This window comes from Marmota monax, unplaced genomic scaffold, assembly GCF_021218885.2.
Source record: "Marmota monax isolate L192 unplaced genomic scaffold, Marmota_monax_Labrador192_F-V1.1 WCK01_AAM20220418_F8-fsc00250, whole genome shotgun sequence".
NCBI lineage: Eukaryota > Metazoa > Chordata > Mammalia > Rodentia > Sciuridae > Marmota > Marmota monax.
In genome coordinates, this window is record NW_026693876.1 from 828802 (window position 1) to 847453 (window position 18652).

Genomic DNA, 18652 nt, shown 5'->3' on the forward strand with positions numbered 1-18652 from the left:
CTTTTCAAGCATCCCTAACAGATGGTTTTAGAACTGAGCTCTTACCATGAACATTGAGGTTAAAATATTTTTTGGCACTTCCAGCGGTGTTCCCAGCCACACACACATATCTGCCGATGTTTGTTATTTGAGTATTTAGAATCTAAGGAGAAAAAATAAGAAGTCACTACTAGAATTTAAATGAAGCAACTTGTAACATTTGTCATTTAAAAGAACATACAATATATATTCTATCGAGTTAATATCAGATGAACATAAGAAAATGAATTTTTTGTGTATACTGATGCTGATGATGGCTTTTTGGTCATTCTTTAGAGTTGTCCCACCACTGTATGATGGAGCCATGACTGGCTTGCTGGACGCTGTGATCAAGGGTAGCAGAATCAGCCCAGTTACTGCATTTGAGACTCTGAATATGTGTAAGAGCTCAGACAAGATGATCAGAGTCATGGCGTCAATCCACAACTCTGTGCTGATACTTGAGTAAGCCCAGATGACACCAGAAACATCATATAGGCAATGAGCAGACCATGGGCTAAATAAATGCTTATTTCAAATCATTAAGTTTTGGAGTGATTTGTTTTATACAGCAATAGTTAGCTAATATAGCAGTATATTTTCTTTACTGTAGTATGCAGAAATTTCTATGAATCCATCTATGTATCTTTTGGCTTTAGACACAAAAACATTTAAACATTTTGGCAGAGGATGTGTAATAATCAAGTAGAAATATTCATGATACTTAGATAATAATTTGAGAATGGCAGGTAGTAAGCCTTTTTGCATGAAGAACTCTATTACATCTGACTACTGTGTTGGATATGCTGATAGTTATGCTTAGATTCTTGGGGGTCAATACATTGTTGTTTATTATGCTCAAACTATAACCTAAAGAATATTTTTACAAAATAATTGTTATTTCTACACATGCTTAACTTTCTTTAAGGACACTTGAGTAGAAAAACATAGAAACACCCATTAATAAACAACAATCCAGTATATTCATGTGGTTTCCATTATTATTTGTTAATAAGGACACATTTTAATATATAGTGAATGTTACACCACATAGAATTTTATCACCAGGAAATATGTAACAGAAAGGATGGCAGTAATGAGGTTTTTTTATATTGTGGCTTTTAACACAAAGACTATATTGTGTACACGTAGAAACAGTTTCTAGAAAAATTCTTATCAAACTGTTAACAGTGGTGATTTCTGACAGTGGGAATAAAATGGGAAAGAAGAATTTTAGTTGGATATTCTTGAAGTTCTTTACACATACAACACTTATAAACTAATAAAATTATTTTTAAAAATCCGAGGCAATTATTACAATGTACAAAATCAAAAGAGTGTTTTGAAATGAGATTTTTACTTTTACCTGTAAAATTCTGCCATTAGATAGAAATTTATGATGATCATCTTCTAGCAAGGGCTGTCCATCTTTTTGCCAAGAATTCCTGGGTGCTGGGCTGCCGCTGGATGAACACTCCAACAGGGCACTCTTGTTCACCAGCACAGTGACCTCTTCAGGGAGATCACGATTTGCTCCCTTGATAACTGGTGGCACTAACAAATGATTGCAACGAAGATATTGACAGGCAACAAGGGCTTTTCTAAATTATTCGAGTTCTCTAACAGCTTTAAACAATAATTGCTGCTGAGGATGGGTCAAAAGGAACACTTAAGCCTTGCTGGTGGGACTTCAAATTAGCATAACCTTTTGGAAGCAGTATAAATATTCCTCAAAAGACCAGGAATGGAACCACCATATGACTCAGCCCTCTCACTCCTTGGTATTTATCCAAAAGAACTAAAATCAACATACTACAATGATGCATGCATACCAATGCTTATTGCAGCACAATTCACAATATCCAAGTTATGGAACCAATCTACACACCCATCAATAGAGGAATGGATAAAGAAAATGTAGTATATATACACAATGGAGTTCTACTTAGCCACAAGGAAGATAAAATTATGTCATTTGAGGGTAAATGGATGGAATGGGAGAATAGCATGCTAAGTGAAAAAAACCAGACTCTGAAGATGAAGGGCAGAATGTTTTCTCTTATATGTGGAAGCGAGAGAGGAAAAAGGAATAAAAAAAAGGGGAGTGGGGATCTTGTGAAAATAGAACGGAGATCAGCAGAGTACAAGTGGAGGAGGAGAGAGAAAGGGGAAGAACTAGAGAATGAAATTGACCGAATTACGCTAGAAGCATGTATGAATATATCACAGTGCATTCCAATTTTACATATAACTATAATGCATCAATTAAGAAATAGGTAAATAGGGAGGGGAAGAAGATGGCGGCGAGGGGAGTGCATTGCCCCTGTGTGCCGCGTCACTGTGTGGGAGTATGACGAGTCAGGACTGCTAAAGGCTATCTTGTTAGGAATTTCCAGCAATAGTGGGGTGCTCCGGAACCTGGAGGAAGGATTTCCATCGCACGAGGATTGGCTACGGGCACTCAAACGCGAGAGATTTGTCGCATGGAGGGTAACACTGCTTATTCAGCAAATCACCCCGCGGCTAGAGTCTGCAGCATGTGCTGGGAAACAAGGAGACAGCAGTGCAGGGATACAGCGCTGCAGTTGCTGCCAGCCATGCAAGCACCGTACTCAGGGCTGAATTCTGGGTTCGAGACGGGGGAAGGAAGCTGTCCATCTCGGTTCTCCACACCGGTCAGACCACAGAGGAAGCCAGAGGCCACCATATTGGAGAGCTGACATCACCATCCCTGTTTTCGACTGACCGTAGCTCATTCAGCCATAGAACAGGTAATTTCAGGCTGCCATTCGCCTGCGGCTTGCAGACAGATTACTCAGGCTCAGTGCCTGAGTGCTTCTTGGAGCCTGCTCTTATCAGAGCATACACCGAGCACGGAGCAGCCGAGTTCCGGCTCCCGGAGCTGCCCTGGCCCAGGGCTAAGGAGCCCGCGGAAACTGCTTCTTGGTCCGGGTCCTGCTGAGGACCGGTCAGGACTCACCCGCTGCTTTGGTTACCCGGCAAAGGGAACGAAATGCTGCCATTCGCATAGGATACCAACATGGCAGAGATCTGATGTCATCAGAAAGCGGCGGAGGAGAGAACTTCATCAATACCAGCGGCGACAGAAACAGTTGGTCTCCTGGTAGGGAGGGTGAGGCACAGACACCCGAGTCTCTCTCGATTTATCGTCGAGCCAGAGGGGAGGAGCCGGGCCGCCGCCCGCGCCCGGAGCAGGCCCAGCGGCTCGCCGGCGTGGTGGTTGCGGGACCCCAATTGGAGAGGGGGCGGAGCGGAGCCGCCACCCGCGCCCGCAAGGTGGGCAGACCCGAGACCCAGTGGTACACGGGAGTGGTAGGAGGGGCAGGGCAGAGCCGCCGCCCGTGCCTGCAAGGTAAGCAGACCTGCGACAGACTGGCGGGTCAGGCCCAGCGGCCTGCCAGCGTGGTACACACGTCACCCCAACTGGAGTAGGGGCAGAGCAGAGCCTTCACCCGTGCCCGGATCAGGCCCCGCCGGTGTGGTGGTCACGTGACCCCAATTGGAGTGGGGGCGGAGCGGAACCGCCACCCGTGCCCGCAGGGTGAGCAGACCTGCGACCAACCTGAAGATCAGGCCCAGCGGTCCGCAGGCGTGGTAGGAGGGGCAGGGCAGAGCCGCCGCCCGCGCCTGCAAGGTAGGCAGACCTGCGACAGACCGGCGGATCAGACCCAGGAGCCTGCCGGCGTGGTACACATGTCACCCCAATTGGAGTAGGGGCAGAGCAGAGTCGCCGCCCGTGCCAGGAACAGGCCCAGCGACCTGCCGGTGTGGTAGTCACGACACCCCAATTGGAGTAGGGGCAGAGCAGAGCCGCCACCCGTGCCCGAAAGGTGGGCAGACCTGCGAATGACCAGCGGGACAGGCCCAGTGGCCTGCCGGTGCGACAGACACGTCACCCCATTTGGAGTAGGGGCAGAGCAGAGCCGCCGCCCGTGCCCGCAAGGTAGGCAGACCTGCGACCGACCGGTGGAACAGACCCAGCGGCCGGCAGGGGTGGTAGGCACGTCACCCCAATTGGAGTAGGAACAGAACAGAGCCTTCGCCCACGCCCGGAACAGGCTCAGTGGTCCGCGGGTGTGGTGGACAAGTCACACCAATTGGAGGGGGGGCAGAGCAGAGCCGCCGTCCGCGCCTGCAGGGTAGGCAGACCTGCAACTGACCGGTGGATCAGGCCCGGTGGCCTGCCAGCGTGGTACACTCGTCACCCCAATTGGAGTAGGGGCAGAACAGAGCCGCCGCCCACGCCCGGAACAGGCCCAGTGACCTGCTGGCGTGGTAGTCATGACACTCCAATTGGAGTAAGGAGAGAGCAGAGCCGCCGCCCGCGCATGCAAGGTAGGCAGACCGCCGCCCGACCCTGCAAGGGAGACTTTTCAACTATACAAGAGCAATATAAATATATAGGGGAAAAAACATTTCAAAAACACAACAGTTTCACCAAGCAGAAAGAAACGCAAGCAGTATGAAAAGACAAGGAAAGAAAGGACCACAAGCAATGCAGGTCAACGCAACTTTAGAAGAGGTAACAGCTGCAGCAGATGGAATGTCAGATAAAGAATTCAGGATATACATGCTTCAGATGATCTGGAGTATCAAGGAAGACATTAGACAGCAAAATCAGACAATGAAAGATCACTTCGACAATGAATTACACAAACAAATCCAGGAAGCAAAGGATCAACTATACAGGGAGATAGAGGTTATAAAAAACAAACAAACAGAAATCCTAGAAATGCAGGAAGCAATAAACCAACTTAAAAACTCAATGGAGAATACTACCAGCAGAGTAGAACACTTAGAAGATAGAACATCAGACAATGAAGACAAAGTATTTCAACTGGAAAAGAACATAGACAGCTCAGCAAGACTGTTAAGAAACCATGAGCAGAACATCCAAGAAATATGGGATAACATTAAGAGACCAAATTTAAGAGTCATTGGGATACAGGAAGGTACAGAACTCCAAACCAAAGGAATGAACAATCTATTCAATGAAATAATACGAGAAAACTTCCCAGACTTGAAGAATGAGACAGAATCCCAAATCCTAGAAGCCTACAGGACGCCAAATGTGCAAAATCATAAGAGATCCACACCTAGACACATTATAATGAAGATGCCCAACATACAGAATAAGGAGAGAATTTTAAAAGCTACAAGAGAAAGGAAGCAGATCACATTTAGGGGTAAGCCAATCAGGATAACAGCTGATCTTTCAACACAGACTCTGAAAGCTAGAAGATCCTGGAATAACATATTTCAAACACTGAAAGAAAATGGGTTCCAACCAAGAATTGTGTATCCGGCGAAATTAAGCTTCAGGATGGAAGACGAAATTAAAACCTTCCACGATAAACAAAAGTTAAAAGAATTTGCAGCTAGAAAACCATCTCTTCAAAACATCCTCAGCAAAACATTACAGGAAGAGGAAATGGAAAATAAGAATGAAAACCAACAGTGGGCGGTAGGACAGTAAAGGGGGCGAAAATAATCAAAGAGGAAAACAAACCATGTTTAGTAACAGAAATAAACAAATATGGCTGGAAGAACAACCCGTATCTCAATAATAACCCTAAATGTTAATGGCTTAAACTCACCAATTAAGAGACACAGGCTAGTAGAATGGATCACAAAACAAGACCCAACAATATGCTGCCTACAGGAGACGCATTTGATAGGAAAAGACATACATAGGCTGAAGGTGAAAGGTTGGGAAAAATCATATCACTCATATGGACTTCGGAAACAAGCAGGAGTGTCCATACTCATATCAAATAAAATAGATTTCAAGCCAAAGTTAATCAAAAGGGATGAAGAGGGACACTACATACTGCTTAAGGGAACCATACACCAACAAGACATAACAATCATAAATATATATGCCCGAAACAATGGTGCAGCTATGTTCATCAAACAAACTCTTCTCAAGTTCAAGAGTCTAATAGACCACCATACAATAATCATGGGAGACTTCAACACACCTCTCTCGCCACTGGACAGATCTTCCAAACAAAAGTTGAATAAGGAAACTATAGAACTCAATAACACAATTAATAACCTAGACTTAATTGACATATATAGAATATACCACCCAACATCAAGCAGTTACAATTTTTTTCTCAGCAGCACATGGATCCTTCTCAAAAATAGATCATATATTATGTCACAGGGCAACTCTTAGACAATATAAAGGAGTAGAGATAATACCATGCATCTTATCTGATCATAATGGAATGAAACTGAAAATCAACGATAAAAGAAGGAAGGAAAAAGCATACATCACTTGGAGAATGAACAATAGGTTACTGAATGATCAATGGGTTATAGAAGACATCAAGGAGGAAATTAAAAAATTCTTAGAGATAAATGAAAACACAGACACAACATATCGGAATCTATGGGACACACTGAAAGCAGTTCTAAGAGGAAAATTCATTGCTTGGAGTTCATTCCTTAAAAAAAGAAAAAACCAACAAATAAATGATCTCATACTTCATCTCAAAATCCTAGAAAAAGAAGAGCAAAACAATAGCAAAAGAAGTAGAAGGCAAGAAATAATTAAAATCAGAGCTGAAATTAATGAAATCGAAACAAAAGAAACAATTGAAAAAATTGACAAAACTAAAAGTTGGTTCTTTGAAAAAATAAACAAAATCGACAGACCCTTAGCCATGCTAGCGAAGAGAAGAAGAGAGAGAACTCAAATTACTAGCATACGGGATGAAAGAGGCAATATCACAACAGACACTTCAGAAATACAGAAGATAATCAAAAATTATTTTGAATCCTTATACTCCAATAAATTAGAAGATAGTGAAGGCATCGATAAATTTCTTAAGTCATATGATCTGCCCAGATTGAGTCAGGAGGATATAGACAACCTAAACAGACCAATATCAATTGAGGAAATAGAAGAAACCATCAAAAGACTACCAACTAAGAAAAGCCCAGGACCGGATGGGTATACAGCAGAGTTTTACAAAACCTTTAAAGAGGAACTAATACCAATACTTTTCAAGCTACTTCAGGAAATAGAAAAAGAGGGAGAACTTCCAAATTCATTCTACGAGGCCAACATCACCCTGATACCTAAACCAGACAAAGACACTTCAAAGAAAGAAAACTTCAGACCAATATCTCTAATGAACCTAGATGCAAAAATCCTCAATAAAATTCTGGCCACTCGGATACAAAAACATATCAAAAAAATTGTGCACCATGATCAAGTAGGATTCATCCCTGGGATGCAAGGCTGGTTCAATATACGGAAATCAATAAATGTTATTCACCACATCAGTCGACTTAAAAATAAGAATCATATGATCATCTCGATAGATGCGGAAAAAGCATTCGACAAAGTACAGCATCCCTTTATGTTCAAAACTCTAGAAAAACTAGGGATAACAGGAACATATCTCAATATTGTAAAAGCAATCTATGCTAAGCCTCATTCTGAATGGAGAAAAATTGAAGGCATTCCCTTTAAAATCTAGAACAAGACAGGGATGCCCTCTCTCTCCACTTCTGTTCAACATAGTTCTCAAAACACTGGCCAGAGCAATTAGACAGACGAAAGAAATTAAAGGCATAAAAATAGGAAAAGAAGAACTTAAATTATCACAATTTGCAGGTGACATGATTCTGTACCTAGCAGACCCAAAAGGGTCTACAAAGAAACTATTAGAGCTGATAAATGAATTCAGCAAAGTGGCAGGATATAAAATCAACACGCATAAATCAAAGGCATTCCTGTATATCAGCGACAAATCCTCTGAAATGGAAATGAGGACAACCACTCCATTCACAATATCTTCAAAAAAAATAAAATACTTGGGAATCAACCTAACAAAAGAGGTGAAAGACTTATACAATGAAAACTACAGAACCCTAAAGAGAGAAATAGAAGAAGATCTTAGAAGATGGAAAAATATACCCTGTTCATGGATAGGCAGAACTAACATCATCAAAATGGCGATATTACCAAAAGTTCTCTATAGGTTTAATGCAATGCCAATCAAAATCCCAACAGCATTTCTTGTAGAAATAGAGAAAGCAATCATGAAATTCATATGGAAAAATAAAAGACCCAGAATAGCAAAAACAATGCTAAGCAGGAAGTGTGAATCAGGCGGTATAGCGATACCAGACTTCAAACTGTACTACAGAGCAATAGTAACAAAAACAGCATGGTACTGGTACCAAAACAGGCTGGTGGACCAATGGTACAGAATAGAGGACACAGAAACCAATCCACAAAACTACAACTACCTTATATTTGATAAAGGGGCTAAAAGCATGCAATGGAGGAAGGATAGCATCTTCAACAAATGGTGCTGGGAAAACTGGAAATCCATATGCAACAAAATGAAACTGAATCCCTTTCTCTCGCCATGCACAAAAGTTAATTCAAAATGGATCAAGGAGCTTGATATCAAATCAGAGACATGCCGTCTGATAGAAGAAAAGTTGGCTACGATCTACATTCAGTGTGGTCGGGCTCCAAATTCCTCAATAGGACACCCATAGCACAAAAGTTAATAACTAGAATCAACAAATGGGACTTACTCAAACTAAAAAGTTTTTTTCTCAGCAAAAGAAACAATAAGAGAGGTAAATAGGGAGCCTACATCCTGGGAACAAATCTTTACTCCTCACACTTCAGATAGAGCCCTAATATCCAGAGTATACAAAGAACTCAAAAAATGAGACAATAAGATAACAAACAACCCAATCAACAAATGGGCCAAGGACCTGAACAGACACTTCTCAGGAGGACATACAGTCAATCAACAAGTACATGAAAAAATGCTCACCATCTCTAGCTGTCAGAGAAATGCAAATCAAAACCACCCTAAGATACCATCTCACTCCAGTAAGATTGGCAGCCATTATGAAGTCAAACAACAACAAGTGCTGGCGAGGATGTGGGGAAAAGGGTACACTTGTACATTGCTGGTGGGACTGCACATTGGTGCAGCCAATTTGGAAAGCAGTATGGAGATTTCTTGGAAAGCTGGGAATGGAGCCGCCATTTGACCCAGCTATTCCCCTTCTCGGTCTATTCCCTAAAGACCTAAAAAGAGCATGCTACAGGGACACTGCTACATCGATGTTCATAGCAGCACAATTCACAATAGCAAGACTGTGGAACCAACCTAGATGCCCCTCAATAGACGAATGGATAAAAAAAATGTGGCATTTATACACAATGGAGTATTACTCTGCATTAAAAAATGACAAAATCATAGAATTTGCAGGGAAATGGATGGCATTAGAGCAGATTATGCTAAGTGAAGCTAGCCAATCCCTAAAAAACAAATGCCAAATGTCTTCTTTGATATAAGGAGAGTAACTAAGAACAGAGTAGGGACAAAGAGCAGGAGAAGAAGATTAACATTAAACAGGGATGAGAGGTGGGAGGGAAAGGGAGAGAGAAGGGAAATTTCATGGAAATGGAAGGAGACCCTCAGGGTTATACAAAAGTACATACAAGAGGAAGTGAGGGGAAAGGGAAAAATAATACAAGGGGGAGAAATGAATGACAGTAGAGGGGGTAGAGAGAGAAGAGGGGAGGGGAGGGGAGGAGGGATAGTAGAGGATAGGAAAGGCAGCAGAACACAACAGACACTAGTATGGCAATATGTAAATCAATGGATGTGTAACTGATGTGATTCTGCAATCTGTATATGGGGTAAAAATGGGAGTTCATAACCCACTTGAATCAAAGTGTGAAATATGATATATCAAGAAATTTGTAATGTTTTGAACAACCAACAATAAAAAATTAAAAAAAAAAAGAAATAGGTAAATAGGAGGAAGATTAATAGATTAGAGGAAGGGGATCAGGTGAGTGAGGTGGCAAAGGAGGTGGATAGTACTGGTGATTGAAGTGAGAAAACTATGTTATATGCACTTATGAAAACATCAAAATGAGCTGCAGTATAATTGTAACTACAATGCACTAAAAACAAAGCTTGATATATCAGAGAAGCAAATCTTGAAGGAGAAACCACAATCCTCAAGGAATGTGGATGGTGCCAGTAGTATTTGGGTTTGGGTTACTCTCATTCCTGTCTTAGCTATGCTGGGCTAAATCCTTTAACAGTATCATTCCCACTTAGCTCAGTTCGAGATCTTTCCCAAAACATCTTGTCTTGCTTTTCTCTTCGCTTCTCCCACTATGCCTTCTGGGATTTCAAGTATACATATAAGAAGCATCTGTACAAATCAATATTTAAGATTAATTATAGCTTTTAAAGTATATTTGAAATGTTCATATTTGGTCTTACTTATAAGGGATACATCTGGACCGTTCAAAGTCTATTTTTCAGCTTCAACAAGAGTTGGATCAGCATTAGCATCACCAGCAGCTTAGTTAGAAATACAAATTCTTGGGCCCCAACCAGACCTCCTCAATAGGCATCTCTAAGAATTCATTTTTAGTAAGCTCTCCAAGGTGATCCTTAAGCACTCTAGAGTTGAGAAGTTTTGTTCTAGATTTCCGAGCATATTCATTCTCATTTAAAAAAGAATACCATAGAATTACATGCCAGTATGAAAAATCATATTACTCAGAGAATTTTCAAAAATTGAAATGTGAATTGAACTAGGAATATATGTGTCAGCTGCTTTTATAAACATAAATATTTATTTTCAAAGCGAATAATCATTCTTTTGTTTTAAAAGTTTAGTCCTTTTTTTGTTTCACTCTCTTAAAGTATACTATCTTGGTTAGCCATCAGTGAAGATGGCCATGTTTAATGTACATGCAGCCTTGTGGTATTTGGGTCTCCAACAATTAAACTGAAATTCTGTAAATAAAGTAATCAGTGCCACAAAGCACATAACAGAATCTTAACATTATGTTGCATGAATACGTCCACACTGATGGTTATTATTTTTACTGATGCTGGCTCTACTGTTTCCTCAGTGCCTAGCACAGTGCCTGCCACATGGAGACCAGCAGGCATTTCATGTCAAATCAATTTTGAATTTTAGTGGTTTCTCTCTTCTATCCTTTTCAGGCTTTCTTTATAAACTGCTCTTTGCACTGAAAACAAAGTCAAAAAAAAAAAAAAAGAAGAAGAAAAGAAAGGTCAAATCTTGTTGATCTTTTTAAAACCACAGAAGCCAGACATGACAGCTCTGCTCTGAGATTCATGAGTGAATAATTTCTCTCTCTCTCTCCCTTTCTCTTTGTTTAAGCCATTTTGTTATTTGATATCCCAGGAGGACTGACTAATGTACTCTCAATTTGTATAGAAGACAATTCATTCCTTGGACGAGCTCTCAGTTTCTGATTATCTTATAGTCTCCAGAGTGCTTAGGGTAACATCTTGCAAACATTAGTTCCTGAAAAACTGTTTTGAGTGAAAGAATTCATAAGAAACAAAAGAAAACAAACTCACAGAGTACACGGACGTCATACTGCAGGGAATCTTCTCCAGCTTCATTCATAGCCACGCATGTGTATCTCCCAGCATCTTCGACTTTAGCCCGGGGAATCTGCAACACTCGCCCTCCTAAAAACACCATAGTATGTTCTACTGTTCTAAATCTCGGGGTGAACACAGCTCAGAGATAGGATTAATTTTTCACACCTAATGACTTCCTTGCATTTTCTTTTAATGTTCCTACTTCAACTAATCATCCACTTTTAATTTCAGATACCAACCATCTTCTTAACAAATACTATATTATCAAAAGTGATACAATATTGAAATATGAATCAGATCTCCTGACAAATAAACAGCAACCTTGTATTTTTATAAAATATGAATATTTTAAATTTTGCTTATGGCTTCCTACAAGTATTCATTTGAGAAAGTAATATTTGGGGATGTGAAAGTATAAAGTGAACTATTATTACATATGATTATGTGCAATATTATGAATACAATATTGAAAGAATAGCTAGCTGTGTGTGTATTTAGACTTATCATGTTGAGAATTTACACCAGGATAAAAGTTGCAATAATTATATAAAAACTTTCACCTATGCACACTAGTTATTTATACTCTGCTTTATTTTTTGTTGTATACATTTTATCTTTTTCTAAACCATTTGAGAGTAAGCTGGAGGCATCATAATCTGTATCTCACAATAAGGGTAGTTCCTTACATAACACTAGCACAATAATCAAAAGTAGTAAGATTAAAATGAATACAAAACTACTCTCGAATTCATATTCTATATTCAAATTTCATTAGTATTGAAATATTTGCAATAAATTTACAGCCATTTTTTTTCCCGCAGACCCACTTGCAACTTAGGATCCCATGTTACGTATAGTTGTCATACCTATTTAGTCTACTTTCATTTTTAAAAAATTTTCAAGATATTCTTTTACTTAACTGAGGTCAAATTCACATATATTTATTTAGTGCACTGATCTTAAGTGTATGATGTGATGAGTTCTGACATGTCCTGATATTTTGAAAAGCCTTCAAAATATTATTCCACAACACTCTTAACATCTTTTCCATCAACAAACCATGTAATGACTAAAATATTTGAAATTATCTTAACCATTTATTTATGATAAATGCATTTAATAAATTGAATAGTAACTATTTGCAAATATGCACTAGATTTAGATTAGTAATATACAGAAACCAAACATTATCTCAATGTACTAATAGAGAAAAGGAGGCATGAAGAAGCTGAAGGACTTTTGTAAGTTGGTAGAATGATCCTGTAGTAGATTGAAAAATTTACAAAAGTGTTCTATGCTATTGTCAAATTCTCAGGCTAGACTGTCCTAGATTGAAGTATATGCATACCAGTGGCACTCAAGGGACTGTCAGTTAAATTATATGAACAGAGAGTCTAATTCATTTATTTAGTAAAAGAGAAGAGACATATTTGGCATGGAATTATACCTTTACTTTGTTCATAGAAATCTTTACCTACCTGGTAAAATCAATACTCTATCACCTGAGGTCAGAGGACGGCCGTCTTTGTACCAGGTCAGTGTAGGAGGAGGAGCAGCATTTGTCTCACAGTAGAGGGAAATGGGATTATTGATGATCACATCTTTGGCTTCACCATTCCTGCCGGTATCTAGCATGTTTCCAATTTCCCAGAGTTTCTGAAAACTTGGAGGAACTATGGAGGGAATGAATTAAGTTTTGGTTATGTGTGAACTGTCACTTGTCAATTCATTAAGCAAAGATTTCGACCGTATTTTGACGAGAGTGATTTGTAAATGTCATAAGTTAGGCAACATAAAAATATTTTCAAGTACTTGGGCACCTACCAATGCACTTAGCCACACAAAGAAGTGGAGAAATTCAGAGTTGGTTCACATATAAAAGAGCAAGAAATATGAGGCTCAGAAGGCTACTCTAGTGCTCTGCTCTCCCTATAAAGAGCTCTGGCACTTGTACAACAAAGGGACCCATACTTAGGAGTAGAAGGGCTAAGGAATACGATCATAGCAGGATGTTTTCATGCTTTTCTGGAAATAAGTTTGAACTTTCTTGAAGGCAATTTGCCTGTACATAAAAAGCATTAAAAAAGTATATAACATCTAATCTAAAATTTCCACTTTTAGAAGCTTATGAAAAATCAAAAATGTGCAAAAGTTGTATGGATACTGATATTCAATGTAGTGTTATTTGTGATTACTGAAAACATGGAAATAACCCAGATGTTCAACAATGGGAATCTGGTTAAATAAATATTTGGATGATAAACTGATGAAAACGGGCAGAGTTCTTCAAAATCATGTTCCAGGCTAGAGTGTAGCTCGGTAGTAGAGGGCTTGTTTAGCATGCATAAGTTCCTAAGTTCCATTCCCAGCACAGAAAACAAAACAAACCCATATAGAGTAGTAATTTCCAGAATGTCAATATCAACCACAATCAGAGCAGGCATCATTTCTCAATCATTTTAATGACAGCTTACAAATGAGTGAATACTCATTTGGTATTCACTGCAATTCTACAAGGCATACATTTTAGAAGTGAGAAATGGGGGCCTAAAATATTTAGGTAACTTGTCCACTTAGCTGTAATTACCATCTAATTCAAAGTCTAACTAGTGTGAATTTTGCTCTTTATTGCTTTTCTATCTTTCATGTAAATGCCATTTTAAAAATGTCATGATAAAATGTTAGAGAAATGTTAATGTAATAGAGAGGTCTGTATTATGTGATCCAAATCTGTAAATGAAGTATACATTTAAACAAATAGCAGAAGAAAGACATAAAAATAACAGAAGTCATTCTGAAAGATGACATTATGTCCTTCTCCCTTAACTTCAAAATTTCAATAATGATTTTATGTTACTATCAACAGAAATAAAACTATTTAAAATAAACCAAGCCAAATCTCTATTGCATTGTTTTGACAGATAATGTAAGTTAAGCTTTATACAATAAACATATTAGTGTTACCTTGAATATTCACATCAAAATCCAACTCGTCTTCACCTGCTAGGTTAGATGCTACGCAAGTGTATCTTCCAGTGTCTGATATTTGAGCTTCCTTTATTTGAAGCGTGTGTCCATTTGTAGCAATATTAATATGATCATCTGATTTCAGCGGCTGTGATCCAATTATAATAATGTTAACATTAGGTACTCTCATAAATCCTCTAAGACACCATGCAGTTCATCACTTAATAATCTCAGTTTCAAGTTCTTACTCTTTGACTACCACCACCTAACTTTAACTCACTTCTGGAAGTATCTCAGCTCCAATAATTTTTGACCCCCTAGGAGAACCTTGCAATCTTTCACTGCTGCTCATCCTAAATCTGCACTCTCCTCTTAGCCAGAAAAAGTCTACCACGATAATCACTCTTTGTATAACCCTTCAACTCTCTTGTCCCTTCTCCCTTTATTTCGATCTACTGGAAAAACTGACTCTGATGAAGACTAGTCTCTGTCCATTCTGGGACTCCCCTGGTCTCCTCAAAGGACATTCCTCCACTGTCTGTGTCCTCTCTCACTTGCATCATCATCGATTTATTCATTCCTCTGAAGAGTTTCAATATTGAAAAAAATTCTCTTTCGCTGCAACCTACTCCTACATTTTCAATGGCCCCTTATAGTCAACTAATTTTAAAATGTTTTCCTCACTTGCTGGCTCCAGTTTCTTTCCTTTCACCTTTTCTTGAATCTGATCCAATCAAATTTCTGTCATCTCTACTTGACCAAAAAGACTTGCCAAGGTCACCTATGACGTCCACATTGTTAGATTTATTGGCCAATTCAAAGTCTTTATTTAACCTGCTCAACAGTATTTGACATAGCTTAACCCATCTTCATTTTGAAATACTTTCTCCCTCTCATCTTTTGAGACGCAACACTTCCTACTCCTCAGCCTCCAAACATCCGAGTAGTCCAGAGCTAAATCTTTGCATTTCTTCTCCTTCTCTCCATTCTCACCCTCCTAATGATGTCATTTAAAATCCTGGACTCATCTCTTTCCTTCACACTCCACATCCTGCTACCTCTGTGGCCCAAGCACCACCTATCTTCTGGACCACTGTAATACCTTCAGAGCTGGACTCTCTATCCTGCAACTATAGATACCAATGCAACCTTTTTGAAACCTTAAGTCTGCCATGGCATGTCTCATCATATCAGTCATTCTGTGTTCACTCTTTCCCCTTAGGCATTCTCACAGGACATGGGCACACTGGCACAGGAGGCAGGAGACCTGGCACCTCGCTGTTCTTTGGATCACATCTTCTGTGTTTGGTTACTGCACTGCAGTCCAAATGTCTCAGGGCCTTTGTTCTGGCTACACACTCTACTTTGGAATATTTCTTCTCTGAAATCTTATGTCTGCTCCCTTCATTGTCTTTGGGTATTTGCTTAAAGGCCACCTTATCACAGAGGCCTTTTCTATTTAAATAAAGGATCACACTTTCCACACTTGGTATCTTCTCCTTGACTGAGTGTTCTCCATGACACCTACCCTAGCTGACATAATCTGTGTTTTACTGGTTTGTTTCATATATATAGAGATTATTTATTTATTTATTTATTTTAAAGCAGTATCCCCTGCACCTAAAACCATGTCTGAAAAAAAAACATACCTGCTTAATAAACAATTTGGGATGCAATGAATCATTATTAACCTTATAACACATAAAAAGCATAGTTTAAATTTTCTATGTTAAAATAAAAACTTCAGAGCCTGCATAAATAAAAGTCAAAGATTCTTTCAGAATTTATTGTGGTTACTACTGCAAATGCAAATATTTCTCATTTTTTTTTCCTTTCAAAAACAATGCTTCAGCTGGGCACAGTGGTGCACACCTCCAATCCTAGTGGCTTGGGAGGCTGAGGCAGGAGGATCTCAAGTTCAAAGCCAGACTCAGCAAAAATCAACGTACAAAGCAACTCAGTGAGACCTTGTCTCTAAATAAAATACAAAATAGGGCTGGGGATGTGGCTCAGTGGTCAAGTGCCCCTGAATTTAATCCCTGGTACCCCAAAACAAACCAACAACAACAACAAAAACAATGCTTCACAAGCAGCATTGCTTGTCTGAAGAAAGAAATAACAAAATAAAGTATATAGAAAATAAAGTAGAAACAGTACTTCTTATTCATATTGTAGGGAACAAATCCCAAGTCATGAAAACTTTAGCAGTTTAAAGCATCATAATTTGATCAATTCCAGAGTCAAAATTTGAAATTGTAATTTAACTATTTATAATGAAGTTAAAAAAAACTTTATTTCTACTATAATTCTAGTCTTTATCCCATTTTTCTGTGTGTATATGTGTTTGTGTATGAGCGTACAGGTGTGGGAACTAAAAGGGATGAGAAAGCTTAATAAATAATTTAAAAATACTAACACCACTTTGAAGGAGAGAGGAATTGTTTCCAAGTAAACTTATATAGAATTGGTATTATACCATGGAGTATGTTTGTAGTCAGAAAAGAAACTATAAACAGAACATGGTGGGAGTTCTATAGTTTTCCTTTTGCAATGGCTTCCAGATGAAACTTGCTTATATGAGATGATTTTTCCCCCCTGGCTGCCAGTAAAATTCATCTGGGATCTGAGAAAATAAAGCTTAATCTTTCCTGCATCTTAAATCATGACTATGACCTGAAGTACAAGTGGAATTTAACTGATCATTTGGTTAATTATGTGTAAAACAGAATAAACAGCAGGTTAGCTATTTCACATCTGTATTAAGAATTGTTAACAGCAGCTAAACATCTATTTTGGCCCAAGAACGCCAGCACATGTTTTTATAACATGCATGGATGAATGTAAATAGGGTGTGTGGCCTGAGAGTGAGAGCACAGAACTGAATGATCTGCTTTTTATTTAATCTTTCTCATTGCCCTCAGGTAACTGTATTGGGTCCGTCCTCAGTTCTTTTAGCCTACTTTTTCTTTATGTTGGAATATTAAAAATGTCACCTTTCATAAGAGAGCTAAAGATGTTTAGAGAAAGTTCTGAATACATTTTGTATTCCTGTTACACCCATTATTCCAACCTTAATTAGCACCACATATGCATTTTTTCCCTAGAAAGTTTACTTTGTGAAGCCACAGAACAGAGACACTTTCCTGAACTTCTCCTGTGTAGGGATGGGGGACAAGTTTTCAGTCAACTGAAATGTACACAAAACAATCCTGCAAGCTTTCCAGTGAGGGTATAATACCAACACTGTTGAGCATGGTTCAGGGAATTTTGTTCATTTTTTTTTTTTTTTTTTTTAGTTTTTGGCAGTTTTAGATTTTGGGAGAATGGGGTTTTCTAGTTTTAAGGTCACAATGATTCTTTGAGTTGCTTACTCCACCCCCTTTTAAATTGACTTATTTACTCTTTAAGAAATCATCAGCAAATAAAAATAGTTGTGACTGGCCTGTCCGTCCTTGTACCAGCTGAGGGAGGCGGAGGGGATGGCATATGCTTCGCATTCCAAGGTCAGGGTGTTGTTTACTTTGATCTTTACTTCCTTAGGGGAAAGACCTGGTCCCAAAAGGTCCCCTTTATTGATTATGGGAGGAACTGCATGAAATGAATATGAAAGAATTAAACGTTGGTACTTTTATAAATACACGGAATACCAAGAAATCAGGATGAGGCTCACTACCAAGAAACCAAGAGAATGACAAAGGCATTTCCTATGCTGCCCTCTCACTCAGGACCTGTATTATCATCCTACCAAACGGTAGTAGCTTTCAGATACCAAATGCCAAGGAAAGTATCCTTCTCCCTTTGTTATAAAACTGCCAAGGAGGCTAATGTCCTTTACAGAACAGTTAGTTTCATTGGATCCAGGTCCATACACTCTGTCCAAGCACGCCCCATAAAATGCATTTTATTGTTCATTTAGGGTACCGAGTCAAAGAACAAATGACCATCAGAAAAATACTTTCTTTGTAAAAACAGGAAGAAAATCCTGAAATGTGGATCCTATTAATGGCAGTATTAGCTTTCCCTTGTATTTATAGGTCAATGCACATTGCAATAGGCCCAAATCACTGATGATATCATCTTGGGCTATGAATTAAGTCATGTGTGCTTAAATAAAAGCTTTGCACATGGAATTACTATAACTCAGCCCAGAGAGTAGGTCAGAAGGAAAAACAGAGAAATTTAAGGAAGTGTTACAGACAAGGTATTCAACA

The 18652-nt window shown here is 39.1% G+C and overlaps 1 protein-coding gene across 3 annotated transcripts in view; it reads right to left on the minus strand.

Annotated features, from left to right (window-relative positions):
* Nucleotides 1-18652, minus strand: part of Hmcn1 (hemicentin 1) — a 390873-nt gene that overhangs the window by 95918 nt on the left and 276303 nt on the right. For all 3 annotated transcript variants that reach the window (XM_046462680.2, XM_046462681.2, XM_058585111.1), the window contains 6 exons: nucleotides 17884-18029; nucleotides 14439-14589; nucleotides 12953-13147; nucleotides 11448-11561; nucleotides 1385-1572; nucleotides 46-142 (listed from right to left, as the gene is read on the minus strand). In XM_046462680.2, the coding sequence (XP_046318636.1) occupies nucleotides 46-142; nucleotides 1385-1572; nucleotides 11448-11561; nucleotides 12953-13147; nucleotides 14439-14589; nucleotides 17884-18029 (891 nt within the window). The remainder of the gene's footprint in view (nucleotides 1-45; nucleotides 143-1384; nucleotides 1573-11447; nucleotides 11562-12952; nucleotides 13148-14438; nucleotides 14590-17883; nucleotides 18030-18652) is intronic.